Below are 22,494 nucleotides of genomic sequence, written 5' to 3'. Positions count from 1 at the left end.
ATTTACAAATTTCTAAAATGTCCATTTCTTAAAGACCTCAAATAATTCTTCTTTTATTTCTGCCCTAAATAAACGTAACATAGGTTGTAAGAATAGTAACTATCATTTGTGGGGTACTTACAATGAGTGGTGGATACTTTTGTCCCCATTTTATGATGGGAAAGTAGGATTAGAGAAATACACAGATAATAATGCTAGCAACATTAAGATTCTGACTCAAATTTGATGTTTTTGACTCCGAAACTCAGGCTTAACCACTACCATCTTGAATAAGATGGTAGTTCATAAGACTAACGAATGACATTCTCCAAAAGTGACTGAACAACCTTTATCTACAGTTCATTTTGATGTTTACCAACTATCATTATAAAAGAACACTTTTGTACTGAATTCACCTTTTCTCCAAACTATTATTTCTTCTGGTATTGTCCTCATTGGAAGTAGCATTAAGAAATAGCCTATATATAATTGCATATTAGGCTATGGAGAATCTACTTTTCCATTATTATCATGTATTGTAAAGTGTTTTTAATACTACAGTCTCTACCCCAAATCAAGGGCAGGATTTCTATGCAGACATCTAATCATCTCCTGAATATAGCTGACAATTTAAGCTTAGGAAGGTTCACATTCAAGCCACAAACAAAGATCCTCAGATCACAGGTCAATAACCATGTTCTTTATTGCTACTTTCTGTTAGTGTCAAGCTTTCAAACTCTGGGTCCTATGAGATATTGATTTTAGCTTATCAAATCTTCCCACATTTCCTTATCTAAATATCATCCTATTCTTGGAGGATTGGCAAGCTTATCTTGAATTATTTCCCCACATGCTCCTAATCCTGAACTGTTGTTGATCTTTCCCATATACCATCACCTACTCTAGCAAATCAAAACACATTGTACCCAGAACATTGAATTTTAGAGGTTAAAAAAAAAAACAAAACCTTAGAGATCATGCAGTCCAACCTTCTTATATCCCTTCCTTTATTATATGAGACCTGAAGAAATTGTAATTTGTTTGCCATCATACAATGATTCCAGACTGCTGCTATATCATGCCATTATTTCCTAAGGCTTCCTGATTGTCTGGGCATGCTTTAGCCTAAGGCAAATTTCCCAAAAACAAGTGTAGTAACTGTACTGTCTATTCAAAGTATAGAGGCTCTTTTGAATAGACAGTTCTATGGGAATTTTATTGCGTGCCTCCTTAAAGGTGACTATTTGTAGAATACATCAGTTCCATCATGAAACTTGTAATTTAATGATAGCAAATAACAGAATCAGTATTTTCAACATTTATGAAATGCCAGTTACTGGGGTAAATTTTTAAAGTATGGATTTTCAGAGGTCTCAGAATGTGCTCTGAACATCTCTAGGAGTCCCTAAGACTTTATTATGCGTCCACAAATTCTAAACTATTTTTAGAATAATGCTAAGACATTTTTGCCCTTTTTATTCTCATTATCTCATGAAGGTATAGCGATATTTCCTAAGGCTATAAGATATGTGATGATGCCATCAATCTAATGGCTCATGATATGTGTGATTATGTATTTCTGTATTAAAAATTTCTTAGTATTAATTTCTAATACAGTATATATCAATAGATATAACTCACTTAAACAAAAAACCTTTGGAACCCTCAATACTTTTTAAGTGTTTGAAGAACTCCTGAAAACAAACTGTTCGAGAACCGACAAAATTTTTTTTCCATAAAGTCCCTATGAGGTTGATGTTATTATCTATGAGTTACAAATGGCAAAACTGTTTTCAGAAAGAGTAGTCGCATTGCTAAGATGTAGTAGTACTAATATAAACACAGTAGTGACTGATTACGATGTCTGGACTGGGTCATTGTCTTAGTCCATTTGGGTGGCTGTAACAAAGTTCCATAGACTGGATAGTTCATAAATACAGAGAACTTTATTTCTCATAGTTCTGGAGGCTGGAACATCTAAGACCAAGGTATTGGCAGATTTGGTGTCTGGTGAGGGCCCATTTCCTAGTTCACAGATGGTGTCTTCTTGCTGTGTCCTGATATGGTGGAAGGGGCAAGAGGTCATTAATCCCATCCATTAGGCTCCAACCTCATGACCTGAATACCTCTCTTAATATCACCACATTAGAGGTTGGACTTCAACGTACGAATTTTGGGGAACACAAACATTCAGACCATAGCACTTATTAACCATTCTGCTTAACCACTCCCAGTACTCCCAGTAGTGTCTCGTCAGGCAGAATAAGGTGTTAGAAGCTTTTTAACGAAATTATTTATAATGTAGTTTCTGAATTATAAATGTATTTCTTTTTTTCTTCATTTAAATTACTTGCTTAGTCAAAAAAGTTTCATCAGCCCTCAATTATTATCAGATTTTACCAAAAAGAATAATTTTTAAAATCTATAAGTAGAAAATTCATTACCCACATAATATATTTGATCATTTTAGCCATTTTGTAAAATTATGTTATAATTTATAACCATATTATAAAGAAAATCATTATAAAGCATATTATAGTTTCATTTTAAAAATATACAGAGCTACTCTAGCCATTTTTCAGCTGATTCCATTATTCTTGATTTTTCAATCACCAGAGGTTCTGCTTTGACTGTATCAAATTCTTTTCTTATGTAGCTAAAATACAGATTTTCAAATTCAACCTAGTTAAATAAGATTTATAGATTGACAGGAATTTACAGTGAGCTAGGAGGACCCTCAGTCTAAGGCCATTATCTTACCAAAAAGAAGCTGAGTCTCAGAAAAATTAAGTGATTTATCTAATGTGAAATTTCTTGGTAGAATTATAAAGACTTCTTATTTAAGTCTGACCTAACTTCTTTGGTTTCTTTTTAAGTTTTACTTTTTTTCTGGTTATAAGTCATTTCTTGGTAAAGATGGAGGGTGAAAATTGAATAAGCATTAAAAAAAAACCCAAAAACTTTGTCATTTTGGCATGATCCAATCAAATTTCTCTATCTAATGAAAGGAAAACTCTCTTTTGTCTCTTCTCTTTTCCCCTTTTCTCTTCCCTCCTTCTCCTTTACTTCCCCTCTTCATCTTCTCCTTCTTCATCTTGTCTCTCTCTCTCTGTCTTTTTGATGTGTGTCTATCATTTTCAGAAATAATGTGTGCCTATTATTTTCAGAAATAATCCAGTGACATCTCATATAGGTGTACCACTTTCTTATTGCAACTCAGACTGCAATTGTGATAAAAGTCAATGGGAACCAGTCTGTGGGAACAATGGAATAACTTACATATCGCCTTGTCTAGCAGGATGTAAGTCTTCAACTGGCAGTAAAAAGTCTATGGTGAGTATTAGTTTGTTTTTTTGGTTTTTTTTTTGAGACAGTGTCTCGCTTTGTTGCCCGGGCTAGAGTGAGTGCCGTGGCGTCAGCCAAGCTCACGGCAACCTCAAATTCCTGGGCTTAATCCATCCTAATGCCTCAGCCTCCCAGGTAGCTGGGACTACAGGCATGCGCCACCATGCCCGGCTAATTTTTTCTATATATATTTTTTAATTGGCCAGATCATTTCTTTCTATTTTTAGCAGAGACGGGGTCTCACTCTTGCTCAGGTCTTGAACTCCTGATCTTGAGCGACCCACCCACCTCAGCCTCCCAGAGTGCTAGGATTACAGGTGTGAGCCACCACACCTGGCCGAGTATTAGTTTTTACCTTCTGTCTTCTCCTTAATCAAAATCACAGATTAGATTTAACAATTATTTATCAAATCTTTCAGTAACTAAGGTCTCCAGTAAAAAGATAAAAGAAAAAGATTCTAGTATTATGTCAGTATGATGGCTGAAATGTTGTATAAGCAAAGCTTCCTATAAAATCCTGCTTAGGGCACAATCAAGGTTTTTTTCTGTTACTTGAATTCTAATTTGAGATTACCCCATCTTATTCCCTTGAGATTGTAAGAATATGACAAATTTGAAAGCGTTTAGTTTCTCTAAGAAGCACCTCCTTTTGACTGAAGCATACAATCTCTGTTAAGTTGGAATTGTTTACCCTTCATAAGTTAGGAGAAGGTCCTGAGTTAACACTTTGTCAGTACTACCTAACTCACTAGGAGAACAATCTATATGCAATTTTGTATTCTGATGAGGTTAGATCTGCGCTCACTATTCTTTTGACTTTCTAAGAAATAAATCAAGGCTTCATGATCACTTGACTGCCCAATTCTTGATTTCCAATTTTGATTTCCCCAAAGCAGGCACTTCTACCCAGGATAATTTAATATCCTGCTCGCTTATTGCCAACATATCCCACAGAAATTCCATTTGTGTCTTCACTCCAAACAATTCTTTTCATGTGGACTATGGGTTCTCCCCAATCTCCTGGATCATCCCCAGTAGTTGGGATCAGGTGTGGTGGTCCCCATACCTCCAATCCACTCAACATTTCTAAATAAATAAATAAATAAATAAATACTTCTCAGGCCCCTTTCCTATTACCAACATTAGTAATATAATCAGCTATGTTTATTGCTCTCTGCCACATACTTCTATGTTTGATTTTCATTTTCCATCTTTCCCTTGCCCATTGTCTTACAAATTGCATTATGGAAAGGCATGGAGAACTTTGAAGAATAAAACACCCTAGGTTCTTTGAAGATAAGCCACAACTTTAATAACCTCACACAAATATGACCCAAAGGCTGTACTTAAAAGCCCATATTTCACATTCATGGTTATAGTGCCTTTCCTTGAGTGTACCCCATTTAATCCATGTTCCACTTTGCCCCCTAGTGAAGGTCTGAAAGAGGCATAAAATTAAAATCCCAAGGAGAGCTCTGTCTGCCATGGAGACATCACCTTCTTAATCCTGGCAATTCCATTTGGGGGCTACTGCAAAGTTCTTTTACTAAATCCTTAGTAATAAACCATCTCTTCTTAAATTAATGTTCTTTGTACCAAAGTTTGGTTTTATTGGCCATATGTTTGCACCATAAAGAATTCCTCCATATTATTCCTAGTTAAATAAAAAACGTAGAAAACTAAAAAATTAAGCTTGGTAGAACAATACATGTATGGATTCAAACTCTTCTACAATTCCTCCTTGAGTAATTAGCTTTCGCACTAACAGGTTCAAGATGAACTTCCCTTAAATTTTAGTTTATCCTAGAATCAGAACAGTATTTATTAAAGCCACCTATTTACATAAGCTTCCTGCTTGATTAAGTCTCTAAAATCATTTGTTACTATGTTTTCTCCTTCTGTGCTCTCTCTACTCATTAGTCAAGACATGCTGTTGTGTTGAACCTCACTGGTAATGACATTATCTATTTGATTACCTGTCATTATGCGCTTGAATGTTGTTTTTACCTGCTAAAATAAAACTCTGGCCCCCCTGCCTGGCTTTATTTTCCCTGAACCCCTACCTAGTCTCATGAGTGACTCTAGTTCCAGATTTTGGCTCCTCCTAAATAGCTGTATTTTCTGAATTCTTTGGGTAATCCTTCCCCAGGACATGCCTCTCTCATTTAATAGGCATTGTTAAAGAGAATAATAAATGTGTTATAGAAAGTAAAAATAGGTGGAAGAGAAATATTAAAAGGGATGTATGTTAATAAGAAAATCATATATGTAATTTCAGATACTAATTTCTTCAATTCATTCTTAATTTTAAAATTGAGAATTAATTAAATGTTAATAGTGAACTGCATTTTCCTGTCTAGAAAGGAATCCAGAAAACTATTTTGCCTTTCAGCTATTAAGCAACTGCATTTGTAGAATTCTTTTAAGCTGTAAATATTATAATTTGAATGAATGAAATTTGTTTAAATATGATGGAATGCATTTATAGCCTTGCTGTGTTTTGTAAATGTGTTCTGTAATATTTCAAAAACTATTTTTTAGGTGTTTTATAATTGTAGTTGTGTGGAAGAAACTGGTTTCCAGAACAGAAATTATTCGGCCCATTTGGGTGAATGCCCAAGAGACAACACTTGTAAACAGAAATTTTACATTCATATAGCAGTGCAAGTCTTGAATTCTATTTTCTCAGCACTTGGAGCTAGCACCTACATCTTGCTAGCTGTTAAGTAAGTATGACCTTTTAAAAGATTTACATATATGTTAGATTATAAACACACCTAATGTGTGTGTTTATCATACATATTTTTCCATAATATATTTGGAACCCAAGTTCACATTTTGTTACATTTCAATTTTCTAAGAATGTATTTTCTTAGAATTATAATGATACTTAATGTCATAATTATTAATAATAATTTTGCCTCTGATTCTTCCGTTATGAAATCTAGATTACATACTTCTTCCTCTTACCAAGAATCTTAACACACAAACTGATTGACAGTTGCCTCAATTGTACAATAATCTCTGTATGATTTAAAATAACTTTTAATTTTTAGTTGCCTTGCATTTTGTTGGGCCTGTCAGGGTATATTATCTATTGATTTCATTGAAAGAAGACATTTGAGAATCAGATATAGATGTAAACTTCAGTATATAATGGAATTTCAAAGCTTTTAATCCATTCACAGCATGGCTTTTGATCTAGTTTTCCGTCATATCCTAATAGACAAAAGAAAAATATATGAAAAGGATTCATTCCTTTCTTTACTGACATGAGACAAATGAACTTAAAATAAAATTCATAATTGCAAGTTGTTCGTAGTACTAAAGAGGAAAAAGACTGCTGTGAAAGGGGATAAAAAACCTGGCCACAGTGGCTCATGCAAATAATCTGAGCATTGTGGAAGGCCTAGGTGAGAGGATCGCTTGAGGCCAGGAGTTTGAGACCAGCGTAGGCCACAAAGCAAGACCCCGTCTCTACAAAATAATAATACTAAAAATTGCCCAGGCATGGAGGCACTTTCCTATAATCCCAGCCGCTCAGGAGGCTGAGGCAGGAGGATCACTTGAGACCATGAGCTTGAGGCTGTAGTGTTGCTCATGGAAGACAGAAAAACGGAATTGTAGAAATAGCTTTTTAAATTCAAGAGTGATCAAATTTCTAAGTGAGGATGTAAATGTGCTCTCCACTTTTAAGGTGACAGTTAAATACACTAGACACTAGAATACAGATAACTTTATTGACCCCTCTGGCTTTATTATGTAAAGTGTGAATCATATTAACAAGCTTTTCTGTTAGCATTGATGACAGAAATAAGGTGGTAAAAAGAGGTCTGCTAAGACCTATACCTTGATAAAAGTATTTGCTGTTTTATTATGAGCTGTCTTGCCTGGATAGATCATATGAAGTTAGTTTCTTCATAGCCATAAGAAACTTCATTCCAAATACTTTCTCATAGGATTTTCATAAGCACAAAATGTGAAAATGTTACCATGTCTTGAAATCATAATGAACTGAATAAATAAAAAAATAATTATTATTATCATTAAAATGTTTGCCTTTTTAAAACAATTGAAGATATAACTTTATATAATGTGAACCATTCACCTTAGGGTTTTCATTCTATCATGAAGACCAACAATACAGAGAGATGTTTTAATATTGAACTCAGTTTGATATTTTAACAATGTTTAATGTTTCTTTGCCTTTATCTTATTTCAGGAATGTGCAACCTGAATTGAAATCACTTGCCTTGGGTTTCCATACACTGTTTATACGAACACTAGGTAAGGCAAATACATAGATTATAAATTTAAGATATAAATATTCATGTCAAAGCTTAAAGACCAAATGTAATTAATTTTCAATTATAGGAAAAGTTAAAAAAGGAATAAGTAAGAATCATTTCTATTTTGTGGTAACTGAAAATGGTAAGAGACAAACAAAAACTGAGTGACCTAAAGGAGAACTTGATTGTTAATTCTAGTTAAAGTCCATCTGAGACCAAGGAATCATCATATTTGTATTATACTTTTTCTAACAGAAAGATAAGCGGTCCCCCAAGTTTTTCTGCTTTCAGACAAATAGGAATATTTCTTGCACACACTCAGACTGGAGGGCCTTCCATCTAAACTGGGGCATTATTTAAAGAAGGCCTAAAGCAGCTTGGGAGGCCTGGGAATCTGGTCAGGCTGAGGTGCAAAACAACAGAAGCTGACATTAACTGCCACTTCCCACTGCCTAGTTTTGGAAAGCTGGGCAGATAACCTTTATCAGTAGTTAAAAATGCAAAAGAGAATGAGAACTCAGACTCTAGAACTGGGCATCTTGGATTAAGAGAGTGTTCTGAATAAAAGAAAGCTCCGGAAATTGTGATTTATGTTGGCAAATAGTAGGACTGTAGACTCCAGAGGCTAAAGGCCTATTTCTAAATATTCAAAGGTGATAAGAAAAGAATTTAGGAAATTACTCTTTCTCCCTTGTTGCCATTTGCCATTTTTATAGTACAGATGCCTGCTACTGTTAAACAACTTCTAACCTAACCCCCTTGTAAGAACCATAAACATTGTATGCTTATTCATGGGAAATAGGAAAAAGGCATCATTAATCTAGAGATAGGGGCAGAGGATTGATTACGGCCCAGAGGCAACCACAGACAGCAGAAGGAAAGGGAAGTGGGAGAGGTCAATCCCCGGGACTCTTGCAAGCAAAGGAAAGAAGTATAATTCTACGGCCACATTACAATGGAGAGGCTGTCCAAGAAGTGTATTTGGGGTGAAGGTCACAGATCCTCAAAGGCAAAAAAGAACAATAAAAGGAATAGGAGAGAGAAGAAAATGAGATGCTGCAGGATCCCATCAGCTCTCTTCCTAGCATTCCCTTTTGTGTATCCCTAATCTTCCAGCCTCTGCACATCCTGGCAGATTTCTATCTCCATATTCAATGAAGACACCTCACTCCTAGAACCTGGGCTACAGAAGCTAAAAATAGAATCTGGGTAGCAGTATTCCTTCTGATATGTTGAAATGAGACTACGAGAATGAAAGAAATTCTTTTATCAACATAAACTAGAAAAAAATAAATTTTGCCATCCTAATTGTGAACATCCTATTTACAGGTGTCCAATATGTGGCACAATGGAACCTAAATGCTTCTATGGGAAAAATACATACTGAGTCTCAAAATTCCAATTCACAATGATTATCTTGAATACAATATATGTGTAAATTGTGGAAGGCCTATATAGTGTATTAAACTGAAAGATTTATTTAGAATATAGGTTATTAGAATTTTAAAATTCTAGTAATTAAGATCAAGTTTGTTACTTACAGAATTTAATTCATTGTGTTGAAAACAGTAGCATTATGTGAAGAAAATAAATTTTTGGCATATATTTTTTATTTTTCAAAAGATGGTTGTGATTTTTTTTTGAAACCTGCAAATTTCTCACCCACTTTCTCAGTACCACTTTTCCTCAGATACGTTGGCATTAGACACCAGTCCCTTGTCATTCTAAAGATTTCTCACTCTCAGAAAATTGAGACTGATTAAAAGTAAATGGAATCAGTAAAATTGTAATATATGAATCCCCATCACTTTTATATGCAAAATAAAATCTGAAAATCATTCATCAAAATACAAAAAAGCACAAAGTAAAATCATGAATACTTTAGTTCTACCATGTGAAGGATAGATCTCTACTAGCATGTCCCTCAAAATATTGATCAAATTATCTATGCTTAGAACTAGGAGTCAATCTTAGAGTTTATTAAAATAGGAGTAAGAGTAGATGGACACTTGCACTCTAAACAACATATATGTCCCTGAAAAGACTGGTATTCTGCAAAATAAAAATTGCTACAAATAAAAATTGGCTTAGGGACAGACCACTGAAAACACATGCATCAATGTGATCAGAACACTAATGGAAACAAAATATAGCACCTCAAACCCCAGCTGGGGCAACCTAGGCTACATCAGGAGGTATTAAAAATGCACAAAATCAATGGAGAGAAAATTCTGGGCTGTGGGCTCTGATGACATGAAGAAGGGGAAAGTAGACCTCTGAACCCTGAAAGAAGTACAACCTGCCAAGAGCTGAGCCCTCTCTGAAGGTGGGAAGGGAGTCCTGGTATAAGCACTCACTTAAAATAGTTTTGGAAAAACTCCTGCCTTTACAGCAGTTGAGCTGAGAGCTTTTTTCCTTTCCTCATAAAGTTATAATTCTACTTTCACTATTTGAGCTCCTCTTGCCTAAGAAAAATTACATATGAAGCAACATAACTTTCATGTTTTACTAACAATGTTCTCCTTTTTACCAATCAAGCTTATGTTAATTGTTATTATAAGAACAGAGTGTATAGGCGTATAATGTTCCTTCTTCCCCATGTGTGTTTGGAGAATAGTTAAAAAATGTCTATAATATTACCATATAATTTAAGCCTTTGAGATTCCTAATAATCTTGATTTGGGGGTAGATTTAGGCCAAACAGATAGAAGAGTTCCCAAAATCATTAACTTTCGCTTAATCCAAAATGTATCAATATGAAATGTCACCTAGTTATATTTTTCTAAGGAAAAAATGTTCCTTGGATTGACATCTTCTAATCTCATGTTGTAGGAGGAATTCTAGCTCCAATATATTTTGGGGTTCTGATTGATAGAACATGTATGAAGTGGTCCATGAACAGCTGTGGGAAACGAGGATCTTGTAGGATATATAACTCTACATTATTTGGGTAAGTTGTCATAAATATGTTTCCTTAATTGATTTTTCCCTTTGACTATATTAATTTCTAAAATATATAATTTTCAATGTAATAATAATATTAATAATGACAGCCACCATTTAATGAATGTTTATTTTCTATTCAGTATTAGGACATGGATATTTTCTCCTTTTCCTTTAAATATGAAGAAACTGAGATTCAAGGGTAATAAATAACTTGTACAAAAGTCATAGAGCTAAAAGAAAAATAGCTAGGATTTGTATTCAGATCTGTTTTGTTTCCAGAACTCTCCTCATACTAAAATACACACACACACACACACACACACACACACACATTCAATTGCCTCTGGCTTCTCTAGGGAGACATAAAATGATCAGCTCGGGCTCTGGTCGTGAGTCAATGAGGAAATAAAAGGGAAAAAAATGTTTCTATAATCTGACAAGGACATGAAGCAACAGGAATTCTCATTTCACTGGTGGAAATGTAAAATGGTACAGTCATGTTGGAAAACAATCTGGAAGTTTGTTACAAAGCAAAACATAGACTTATTACTTGATTAACTAATCACACTTCTAGGTATTTACCTAAATTAGTTGGAAACATGTCCATCCAAAAAACTGCACTTGAATGTGAAAAAATGGAAGCAACCAAGATGTTCTTCACTAGGTGAATGGATAAGCAAGCTAAAGTACACTCATACAATGGGATATTATTCAGCAATAAAAAGAACTATCAACCTACAAAAAGACAAGAAGGAAACTTACATGTGTATTGCTAAGTGAAAGAAAGCAGTCTGAAAAAGCTTCAGATTGTCTGATTCCAACTACAATCTTCCGAAAAAGGCAAAACTATAAAGAAAACAAAAAGATCAGGGTTTTCCAGGGGCTCAGTGGGGAGGAAGGAAGGATAGATAGGTGGATCACAAGGCATTTTTAGCACAGTGAAGCTATTCTGTATGATATTATAATAGTGGATGCATAACATTATGCATTTGTGAAATCTACAGGACTGTACAACATAAAAAGTGAACTCTAATGTAGAATATGGACTTAATATATTAATATTAGTTCATCAATTGTATTAATAACAAATGTACCACACTTATGCAAGATATTAATAATAGGAGAAACCGCATGAGTGGGGCAAGGAGCATATGAGAATCCTCCATAATTTGCACAGTTTAGCTAAAACTGCTCTTAAAAAATAAGATCTATTAAAAAAAATCATCAAACATTTTCCGATGAAAAAGAATCACTAGTGCCTATGAAACATACAAAAAGGTGCTCAAATTCATTAATAATAACAGGATTACAATTAAAACTCACCCAGATTGTCAGCAATAAAAAATGTTGATTATATACTGTGTTGGCAAAAGTATGTAACTTTGAGCCAGCAGCAGTACTTCTAGGAATTTATAGCTACAGATAGCTATGCTTTCAAATATATAAAATGATACCTACATAAGATTATACACATGTGTATAACAGCATTGTTTATAATAGTAAAATATTGGAAACAACCTAAATGTCTCTCAATAGGGGACCAATTAAATAAATAATGGTACATATAGACAAATTAGTATTCTGAGATCTTTTTTCTTTTTTTATTTTTTTGAGACAGAGTCTTGTTCTGTTGCCTAGGCTAGAGTGAGTGCCATGGCGTCAGCCTAGCTCACAGCAACCTCAATCTCCTGGGCTTAAGCAATCCTTCTGCCTCAGCCTCCCAAGTACCTGGGACTACAGGCATGTGCCACATGCCCGGCTAATTTTTTCTATATATGTTTTTACTTGGCCAGATAATTTCTTTCTATTTTTAGTAGAGATGGGGTCTCGCTCTTGCTCAGGCTGGTCTCAAAACTCCTGACCTCGAGTGATCCACCTGCCTCGGCCTCCCAGAGTGCTAGGATTACAGGCGTGAGCCACCGAGCCCGGCCTGAGATCTTGAAAAAAGGAAAAGCCTGTTTGTTTACTGATATGGAACTCTCTTCAATATATATTGTCATGTGAAATAAAAACCTGACTAGTGTCCATGGAGCATGCTATCATTTAGATGAAAGTGGGGTAAGTTTTTTAGTTCAAGATGGATCTCTGGAGAAAATTCCCTGGATCAAATTTACTAAAAATATTTTCTTCTATTTGATGTGTAAATTCACTAACATCTTCAATAAATAGTGATCCAGCTTCTTCTATAATTTTCCTACTGAAGCAGCATTCACTACCTCCCAGACATTTCCATAAAGTTTTTTGAAATTCAAATCTCCCATTGGGGAGATATTTTCTAAAATCATGGGAAGAAATTTACCAATCAGAAACTTAATAAATTTAACTTACTGATTTTAAGAACTGGTTCATTTTTAATTTAAATCATCATTCATGTCCAGGACATGTGGTGAGATACTCCCTAAAATTTCTTCAAAGCAATTACCACCAAGTCCCAGTACTTACATAACATGACTCTGGCAGTTAGTGGGGCCAGAACAAAGGAGGTGAGCACTGAAAAGGGGGCTCTGCCCCTGGAAACTGCTGACAATTGAGCCAGCTCAGGGCAGGACAAGAAGAGCAAGAATTTTTGTCGGACAGGTGTGAGACTGTGGGACTGTGACACACAAGAGACAATGGGTGTCCTGTTGATTTAGCCAGCTGAACTGGCATGTGCCAACTCTTGAGCAGTCGTCCCCAGTGCTAACTCTCCGTGGATGGGCAGCCACCATTTTGGGGGTTCATAACCCAGATGCTGCAGTGTGCTATGGTTTGGGGCAGCACCCCTCCACCAGCCCAGGGACTTTCATGCCAGGTGCGGTGGGCTCTGCCCTTGGAGGTAGGAGAAGGGCGATAAGCCACTTGCTCTGTGCAGCTGGCATGCATCCGTGAGACATCCGCAACCTGTTGATTTGGCTAGCTGGGCCTATATCAGTGGGCAAACTTGAATGCTTCCCCCCAACACTAGTTCCCCAGCAGTGGGATGCACTCATCATTGGGATCCCCAGACACTGGTGCACTTGGTGGTTGGGCAACACCCCTTGTCTAGCCCAGTGACTTTTGCACTGGACATGCCAGGCTCTGCCTTGAATGTGGGAAGAAGTGAGCAAACCTACAAAAAGAACTCATACCTATAGTGTAGAAATTATTCCAAAACATTGAGAAGGATGGTATCCTCCCCAACTCCTTTTACAAAGCCAATATCACCTTACTATCAAAGCTAAGAAAAGACAAAACAAAATAAAACTACAGACCAATATTCCTCATGAATATAGATGCAAAAATCCTCAACAAAATCTTAGCAATCCAAATCCAACAGCACATCAAAAAAATAATTCATCATGACCAGGTGGGCTTTATCCCAGAGAGGCAAGGCTGGTTTCACATACTCTAATCTATAAATGCAATTCACCATATAAATAAAAGCAAGAACAAAGATCATATGATTCTCTCAATAGATACAGAAAAAGCATTTGACAAAATCCAGAACACTTTTATGATAAAAACATTTAACAAAATAAGCATAGATGGGACATATCTTAAAATTATTAAGGCCATATATGATAAAGCCACAGGCAATATCATATTGAATGGGGAAAATTTTAAAGCATTCCCACTTAGAACAGGAATCAGACAAGGTTGCCCACTATCTCTACTTCTATTCAACATAGTGCTGGAAGTCCTTGTGAGAGCAATCAGACAAGAGAGGGGAATTAAGGGTGTCTGAAGAGGCAGAAGAGGTCAAACTCTCACTTTTTGCTGATGATATGCTATTATATCTAGAAAATCCCAAGGATTCAACCAAGAGACTCCTGGAATTGATAAATGAATACAGTAAAGTCTCAGGATACAAAATTAATGCACACAAATCAGTGACATTCATATGCAGTAATAACAGTCAACCTAAAAATCAAATCAAAGATGCAACACCTTTCACAATAGCATCAAAGAAAATTAAATACTTAGGAATATATTTACAAAAGAGGGAAGAGACATATCTAGGGGGAACTATGAAACACTGAGAAAAGAAATTATAGAAGAGGTAAACAGATGGAAATCCCTACCACGTTCATGGATTGGTAGAATCAATATTGTTAAGATGTCCATAGTACCTAAAGTTATCTACAGAATTAATGCAATCCCTATCAAAATACCACCATCATTCTTTACAGATTTAGAAAAAATAATTCTATGCTTTGTCTGGAATGAGACAAGACCTCATATAGCCAAAGCAATCTTAAGCAAAAAGAACAAATTGGGAGGCATCAGTCTGTCAGACTTCAAACTTTACTACAAGGCTACTGCAGCCAAAATGGCATGGTACTGGCAAAAGAACAGATATGTAGACCTTTGGAATAAGATAAAGATCCCAGATATAAAACCAACCTCATATTGTCATTTAATCTTTGACATAGCAGACAAAAATATACACTGGGGAAAAGAATCTCCATTCAATAAGTGGTGATGGTAAAACTGGATATCCACATGCAGAAGATTGAAACTAGATACCCACCTCTACCTCTCACAAAAATCAACTCACCATGGATAACAGACCTAAACCTAAGGCATGAAACCTTAAGAATTCTGGAAGAAAATGTTAGGAAGACTCTTTTAGACATCAGCCTAGGCAAAGAATTTATGAAGAAGACATCCAAAGCAATCACAGCAGCAACAAACATAAACAAATGGGACCTAATCAAATTAAAAAGCTTCTTCACAGCCAAGGAAACTATCATTAGAGCAAATAGACCACCTACAGAATGGGAGAAAATATTTTCTTTCTACACATCTGATAAAGGGCTGATAACTGGAATCTATATAGAACTTAAGAAAATCAACAAGAAAAAAATCAAACAACCCCATCAATAAATGGGCAAAGGACATGAACTGAAACTTTCTAAAGAAGACAGAATAGTGGCCAGCAAACATATAAAAAAAGTGCTCAACATCTCTAATCAGTAGGGAAATGCAAATCAAAACCACAGTGAGATATCACCTAACTCCACTGAGAATGGCGCTTATCAAAAAGTCCCAAAACAACAAATGCTGGCATGGATGTGGAAAGATTGGAACACTCTTATACTGCTGGTGGGACTGAAAATTAGTACAACCCCTGTGGAAAGTAATTTGAAGATACCTCAAAGAGCTAAAAATAAAGATACCATTTAATCCAACAATCCCACTACTAGACATCTATCCAAAGGAAAAAAAAGACATTCTATAATAAAGACATTTGCACTCGAATATTTATAAACAGCACAATTCACTACTGCAAAGATGTGGAAACAGCCAAAGTGCCCATCAATACATGAGTGGATTAATAAAATGTGGTATATGTATACCATGGGATACTATTCAACTACAAAAAACAACGGTGATCTAGCAGCTCTTATATTATCCTGGATAGAGACTGAGTTGAGCCCTTCCTTCAAAGTGAGGTATCACAAAGATGGAAAAACATGCAACAGATACACTCACCGTCAAATTGGTATTAACTGACCAACACTAAAGTGTTCACATGGTAGTGATACTTGTTGGGTGCCAGTCAGGTGCACGGTGTTGCGGGGGTAAATCCACAGCTAATGAAAGCGGAATGCACCGTATGGTGGAAGGACACACTTGTAGCCCCGGATTGGGTGGGTCAAACACATTACATGTAACCAAAATGTTTGTACCTCCATAATATCCTGAATAATAAAAAAGAATATTTAAAAAATATATATTAAGGCCAGGTGCAGTGGCTCACGCCTGTAATCCTAGCACTCTGGGAGGCCGAGGCAGGTGGATCGTTTGAGCTCAGGAGTTCAAGCTCAGCCTGAGCAAGAGCGAGACCCCGTCTCTACTAAAAATAGAAAGAAATTATATGGGCAACTAAAAATATATAGAGAAAAAATTAGCAGGGCATGGTGGCACATGCCTGTAGTCCCAGCTACTTGAGAGGCTGAGGCAGGAGGATCGCTTGGGCCCAGGAGATTGAGGTTGCTGTGAGCTAGGCTGACGCCACAGCACTCTAGCCTGGGCAACAAAGTGAGACTCTGTCTCAAAAAAAAAAATATATATATAGTGAGGACTTAACTGTAGTTCTCCTTGAAGTTCCATTATTTTTTTCCTCATGTATTTTGACACTCTATTTTTAGGTGCTTACATGTTAAGAATTGCTATGTCTTTTTAAAGAATAATAATAGAAGTGACTCCTTTATTATTATGTAAGGCCCATTTAAATCCCTGATAACTTTCCTTGCTTTGAAGTCTGATCTGTTTGAAATTAATATAGCTACTCCTATTTTCTTTTGATTAGTATTGGCATGGTATACCTTTCTTAATCCAATTACTTTTCATTTATATATGTCTTTATATTTAAAGTGGGTCTCTTATAGACTACATATAGTTTGATTCTGTTTTTCCAATCCTCTATCAATCTTCGTCTTTTAATTGGTACTTTTCGATCATTGACATTAGAAGTGATTACTGATGTAGTTGGATTAGTATAGAGCATATTTGTTACTATTCTCTATTTTTTATGGTTGTTCTTTGATCCTATTTTTGTCTTCTACTCTTTTGCTCTCTGTTGTAGTTTTATTTGAGTACTTTACATGATTACATTTCCTCTCCTTTCTTGGCTAATTAGTTGTACTTCTTTTTAAGAAAATTTTAGTGATTGCCCTAGAGCTTGCAATATACACTTACAAATAATCCAAGTTCACTTTCAAATAGCATTATATCACTTCACACGTAGTGTGGGTACCTTAGAATGCCAAAGTAACCCTAATTCTTCCTTCCTATCCCTCATATCATTGCTGTCATTCATTTCACTTATACATAAGCATATATAAACATATGTATAAGCATATATTACATATAATCATATTGTTGCCATTATTATTTTGAAAAAACTGTTATCTGTTAGATCAACTTAGAATCAAAAAGGTTTTTAGTTTTCCTTTACTTATTTCTTTGCTAATGCTCTTCCTTTTTTTATGTATATTCAAGTTTCTGACCTATATCATTTTCCTTCTCTCTAAAGAACTTCTTTTAACATTTCTTTCAAGGCAGGTCAATTGGCAAAACATTCCCTCAATTTTTGTTTCTCTGAGAATGTCTTTATTTCTACTTCACTTTGAAAGATAAGTTCACAGGGTATGGAATTTTAGGTTTGTGGTTTTTTTCTCTCAACACTTTAAATATTTCACTCCACTCTCTTCTTGCTTACATGCTTTCTGAAGAAAAGTCTGATGTAATCTTTTGTTCTTGTATAGGTAAGGTTTATTTTTCCTTCTTGTTTCTTTTAGGATGTTTTCTATATCTTTGATATTCTGTAGTTTGAAAATAACACACCTAAGTGTAATTTTTCTGACATTTATGCTTCTTCATTCTGAACTTCTTAAATCCATGGTTTAGTGTCTGACATTCCTTTAAAGAAAATTTTCAGCCATAATGTTTCCAATATTTCTTATGTTTCTTTCTCTCTTTCTTCCCTTTCTAGTATTTCCATGACACACACTTGTGTAGTTAGTTGTCCCAAAGTTTTTGGATATTTTGTTTTTCAATGCATTTATCTCTGCTTTTCAGTTTTGAGGGCTTCTATTATGATATCCTTAAACTTAGAGATTCTTCCCTTGGCTGTGTCCTATGTACCTATAAGCCCATCAAAGGCATTCTTCATTTCTGTTACAGAGTTTTTGATTTCTAACATTTCTCTTTGATTCTTAGAATTTTTATCTTGTTATGCTTACAATGCCCATCTGTTCTTGCATGCTATCTACTTTATCAATGATAGCCCTTAGCATATTAATCATAGTTGTTTTAAATTCCCATTTTGATAATTTTAACATTCCTGACATATCTGGACCTGGTTTTAAGGCTTAGTCATTCTCTTTAAACTGTGTTTTCTGCTTTTTAGTATGACTTATAGCTTTTTCTTGACAGCTATACACAATGTATTAGCTAAAAAGAACTGCTATAAACAAGCCTTTAGTAGTGAGGTATAGGGTGTTGGAGGAGAGGTAGCATTCTATAGTCCTATGATTAGGTGTCAATCTTTAGTGAGCCTGCACCTCTAGCCTGTGAACTTCAATCATGTTTTTCAGTTTCTCCCCCTCCCTCTTAGGTGGGACAAGATGTCTTGAGGGGCTAAAGCTGTGCGTTTTCCTCCCTGCACAAGGAAGGCTAGAGACAGTTGGAGTTTAGTTTCTGTGGCTTCATAATACTTTCAAAATAATAAAAATATTCTTATGTCCCAATGAAAAGGATCACTAGACTTGCTGTCTTCTAGCTATTTCTGTGTATAATTTCCATTTTTTTTTTCCTTTAAGGTCTATATACTGCAGAGAAACATTGTAAGTTCACACAATTTAAAATGATAATCTACTCTTTATTTCTCTTTTCACAGAAAGTTATACTTCGGAATGAGTGTAATCTTAAGATTCCCAGCACTTATTTTATATATTGTATTAATTTTGGCCATGAAGAAAAAATATGAAGGAAAAGATACCAAGACACCAGAAAATGAAAAAAATGTCACAGATGAAGTGAACATGGAATCCTTAAATAACAATGGATATTTTGTACCTTCTGCTGGAGCAGACAGGGAAACATGTACTTAAGGGGAAAGAAAATCACTTCTGTTGCTATGTTTCCAACCAACTTTATATTGATTCAATAAGACATTATTTTTGAGTAGTTCCTGCTCTTTTCATTGAGAATTCCCACATTCTTTACTTATGATGGAACAATGAATAAGCCTATGAATTTATAATAAAACAAACTATAAATAAAAAGGAACAGGAGTGTTCATTGTTAGGGCAAAATTAAGAATATGTGTCAAGATTAGAATATATGATCCATATAAATTTAAAGCAAGAGGCATCATTAGTATGTAATACAGAAAAAGTATTTGCTCAGGTAATTGTAACTTTTAATAAGCCCAGTGACTAGAGTATGGGTAGAGGTAAAAGAAAAAAAAATGGACAAGAGAGATTAATAGCCTAATAAGGAGAAAAGCCTGATGTCTTTTTTTAAAACCAATTTGGACCATATTACTCAGGCCTGAAATCTAGCCTGATGGAGGTATGCTATTATGATATCTGTTATTTATCTTAAATCATATATTTCACAGAATTTTAAATTTATTATTTGAAATTGTGTTTGACTAGCAATGCTAATGCATCTTCTTCCAATTTCCCATTAAAAACTGCTGAAGAAATAGAGATATTCAAATATTTTCAAGCTGTGATTTTCAGACAAGATATTGCAGAATGCATTAAGTTTCTATTGGACCTATGGAAATGGGTTAAGAAAAACTGTCTTTGACTTGAGAGTACAATACTCCTTTAAAAGATGTGACTTCATTCCATCTGCCTATTCTCTGGGAGAAGTGAAATCTATGTCAGATAATATATCAGCTATCACATTATTATAAGTTTTTTTGTTTGTTTAGTGTTGGTACACAAAAAGATGTTTCACATCTCTATAAGCAGCACAAGAAATAGAGTGAATGAAAACAAATATTCAAATATTGTACTTTCTAGTAGCAGCCACTCCATTACAATGAATACCAAAGGTTGTAGTTTTTTATTCTCAATTGGTTAAAGGATTCTTTTTGCATCAGAATTGACTGTGAAATTTTTTTTAAAAAAGAAATATGATTGTATACCTACTCCAGAGATTCTGAATCAAAAATTTGTCATACAGCTTAGATATCTCTTTTAAAAAAATTCCACATGTGATGCTAGGATCCCTTGGTAGACAGAAAGACACAGGATCAGGGAAAGTATATCTGAGCATAGCAAAGTCCCATAACATAAATGTTACTAAAATCGAGGAATTGGCCTGGAAGTTATATATATTAACCTTCCTTTAGGCTGTAGATCTGAGAAAAGATTCATTAATTATACAACAGAAATTTGGGGAAAACCACCCACATGCTAAATTAGTGGTTTTGGCTGATGTAAGTATAGCTACTCCTGTAAGCATTTGGTTCAATTTTCATTAAATATCTTTTTCCATCCCCTCACTTGTAGTCTATGTGTGTCTTTACAGATGAATTGAGTTTCTGGTAGGCAACATGTTATTGGGCCTTGTTTTTGTTTTTGTTTTTTTAATTCATTCAGCCAGTCTACATCTTTTAAATAGGGAATTTAATTCATTTTCATTCAATGCTATTATTGGCGGGTGAGGATTTATCCCTGCCATTTTATTGATTGTATTCTGGTGGTTTTGTATATCCTTTGTTTCTTGTCTCCTCTCTTGTCTATTTTTGCAGTTGGGTTGTGTTCTGTATGGTAAGGTTTAGTTACTTTCTCTTTCTCCTTTGTCTATTGGCTCTACCAGTGAGTTTGATTGTTTTCATGCTTTCATGATGGTGTTTATCCTCTTTTCACATCCATATGTGAGATTCCCTTGGGCGTTTCTTGTAAGGCCACTCTAGTGGTAATGAATTCCCTTTGGTTTTGCTTTTTTGTGAAAGATCTTATTTATCTTTCATTTCTGAAAGATAGATTTGCTAAACATATTCTTTTTTTTTTCTTTCAGTGCTTTGGATATATTATCCCATTGTCTCATGGCCTGTAAGGTTTTGGCTATGAAACTTGCTGTTAGTCTGTTGAGAATTTCCTTTTATGTGACTTGGCCTATTTACTTGCTGCTTTTACAATTTCTTCTTTGCCTTTGACTTTTGACAACAATTTGAGTAAAATATGGCTCAGAAAGGACCTGTTTGGTTGAGTCTATTTGGGATTCTTTGAGCCTCCTGTACCTGGATGTCTATCTCTCTCCCAAAATTTTAGGAAGTTTTTTGTTATTATTTCATTAAATATTTTTTCCTCATCTTTTCCCTTGTCTTCTCCTTCTGGAATGCCCATAATACAAATATTTGTTCACTTAATAGTGTCCCATAAATCCCGTAGGCCTTCTTCATTCATTTTTATTCTTGTTTCTTTTCTTTTCTTTTTTGTCTGCCTGTGTTATTTCAAAAGTCCTGTCATCAAGTTCAGAAAGGCTTTCTTCTGCTTGGTCTACTCTGTTGTTGAAGTTCTTCATTATAGTTATTATCTTAATCATCAAAGTCTTCAGCTATAGGATTTCTGTTTTGTTCTTTGTACGTCTATCTCTTTGTTGAATTTCTCATTCGAATCATGAATTGTTTTTCTGATTTTGTTGAATTGTCTATCTGTATTCTATTTTATCTCACCGAGTTTCCTTAAGATTATTATTTTGAATTTTTTTCTGACATTTCACATTTCCATATGATTGGAGTCTGCTAATAGAGAATTATTGTTTTCCTTTGTAGTTGACATGTTTTCTTGCCTTTTCATGGTTGATGTGTTCCTACATTTGTTTCTACAAATCTGGTGAAAAAGTCACCTCTTCCATTTTAATGGAGTAGATGTCATAGGAAAAGGCTTATTTTTATGAATGAGTCTTGAAGTTTGGGTTCAGTTGGATTTCCTTCATTTTAAGTGGACACAGTAGTATAGTATCCACATATGAATAGTTTCCTCAGCTGTAATCTAGACTAGTGGTGTTTGCAAGTCCCTCAGTTGCCTAGGCTGAGAGAGTTTGTGACCATGGTGGTCACAAACTGGATGGAATTGCCAGGCTATTTCTCATTTGGGGGCATGTGCAGGTACACAGTGAGTCAGCCAACTTGGAGTCTAGCTTGCTGGTGTTGGAACAATGGAGCTGTTACTTTCACTGGGAGCACAGGCATGGCTGCTTAGCCAACGTGGAGGAGTGCCTGCCAGGAGTGGCTTTCAGGTTTTGTTCTCAGGTCTGAGGCATAGGCACAAGACTGCTCAGCTGGCCTGAGGGCATGTCTGCTGGAGGCATCCCAAAGAGTTGTTTCTCTACCCTGGGATGCAGGGTAAAGGGTGCTTGGCTGGCCTGGGAGTGTATGATGGCAGCTTTTCACTCCGGTGCTCAGTAACAAAGGAAAAATTCCTCAAAACACATAGTGTTTAGA

At 35.2% G+C, this 22,494-nt stretch overlaps 1 protein-coding gene across 1 annotated transcript in view; it reads left to right on the top strand.

The window, feature by feature from the left end:
- The window catches only part of SLCO1B3 (solute carrier organic anion transporter family member 1B3), a 77,233-nt gene extending 57,917 nt beyond the window's left edge, over positions 1 to 19,316 (top strand). Inside the window, exons 11-15 of the mRNA XM_045554233.1 lie at positions 3,147 to 3,312; positions 5,866 to 6,050; positions 7,547 to 7,611; positions 10,446 to 10,563; positions 18,925 to 19,316. Of these exons, the coding sequence (XP_045410189.1) occupies positions 3,147 to 3,312; positions 5,866 to 6,050; positions 7,547 to 7,611; positions 10,446 to 10,563; positions 18,925 to 19,138 (748 nt within the window). The 3' untranslated portion in view covers positions 19,139 to 19,316. The remainder of the gene's footprint in view (positions 1 to 3,146; positions 3,313 to 5,865; positions 6,051 to 7,546; positions 7,612 to 10,445; positions 10,564 to 18,924) is intronic.
- The last annotated feature ends 3,178 nt before the right edge of the window (positions 19,317 to 22,494 follow it).

This window comes from Lemur catta, chromosome 6 (genome assembly GCF_020740605.2).
Source record: "Lemur catta isolate mLemCat1 chromosome 6, mLemCat1.pri, whole genome shotgun sequence".
NCBI lineage: Eukaryota > Metazoa > Chordata > Mammalia > Primates > Lemuridae > Lemur > Lemur catta.
This window is presented reverse-complemented; position numbering and strand designations above follow the sequence as displayed.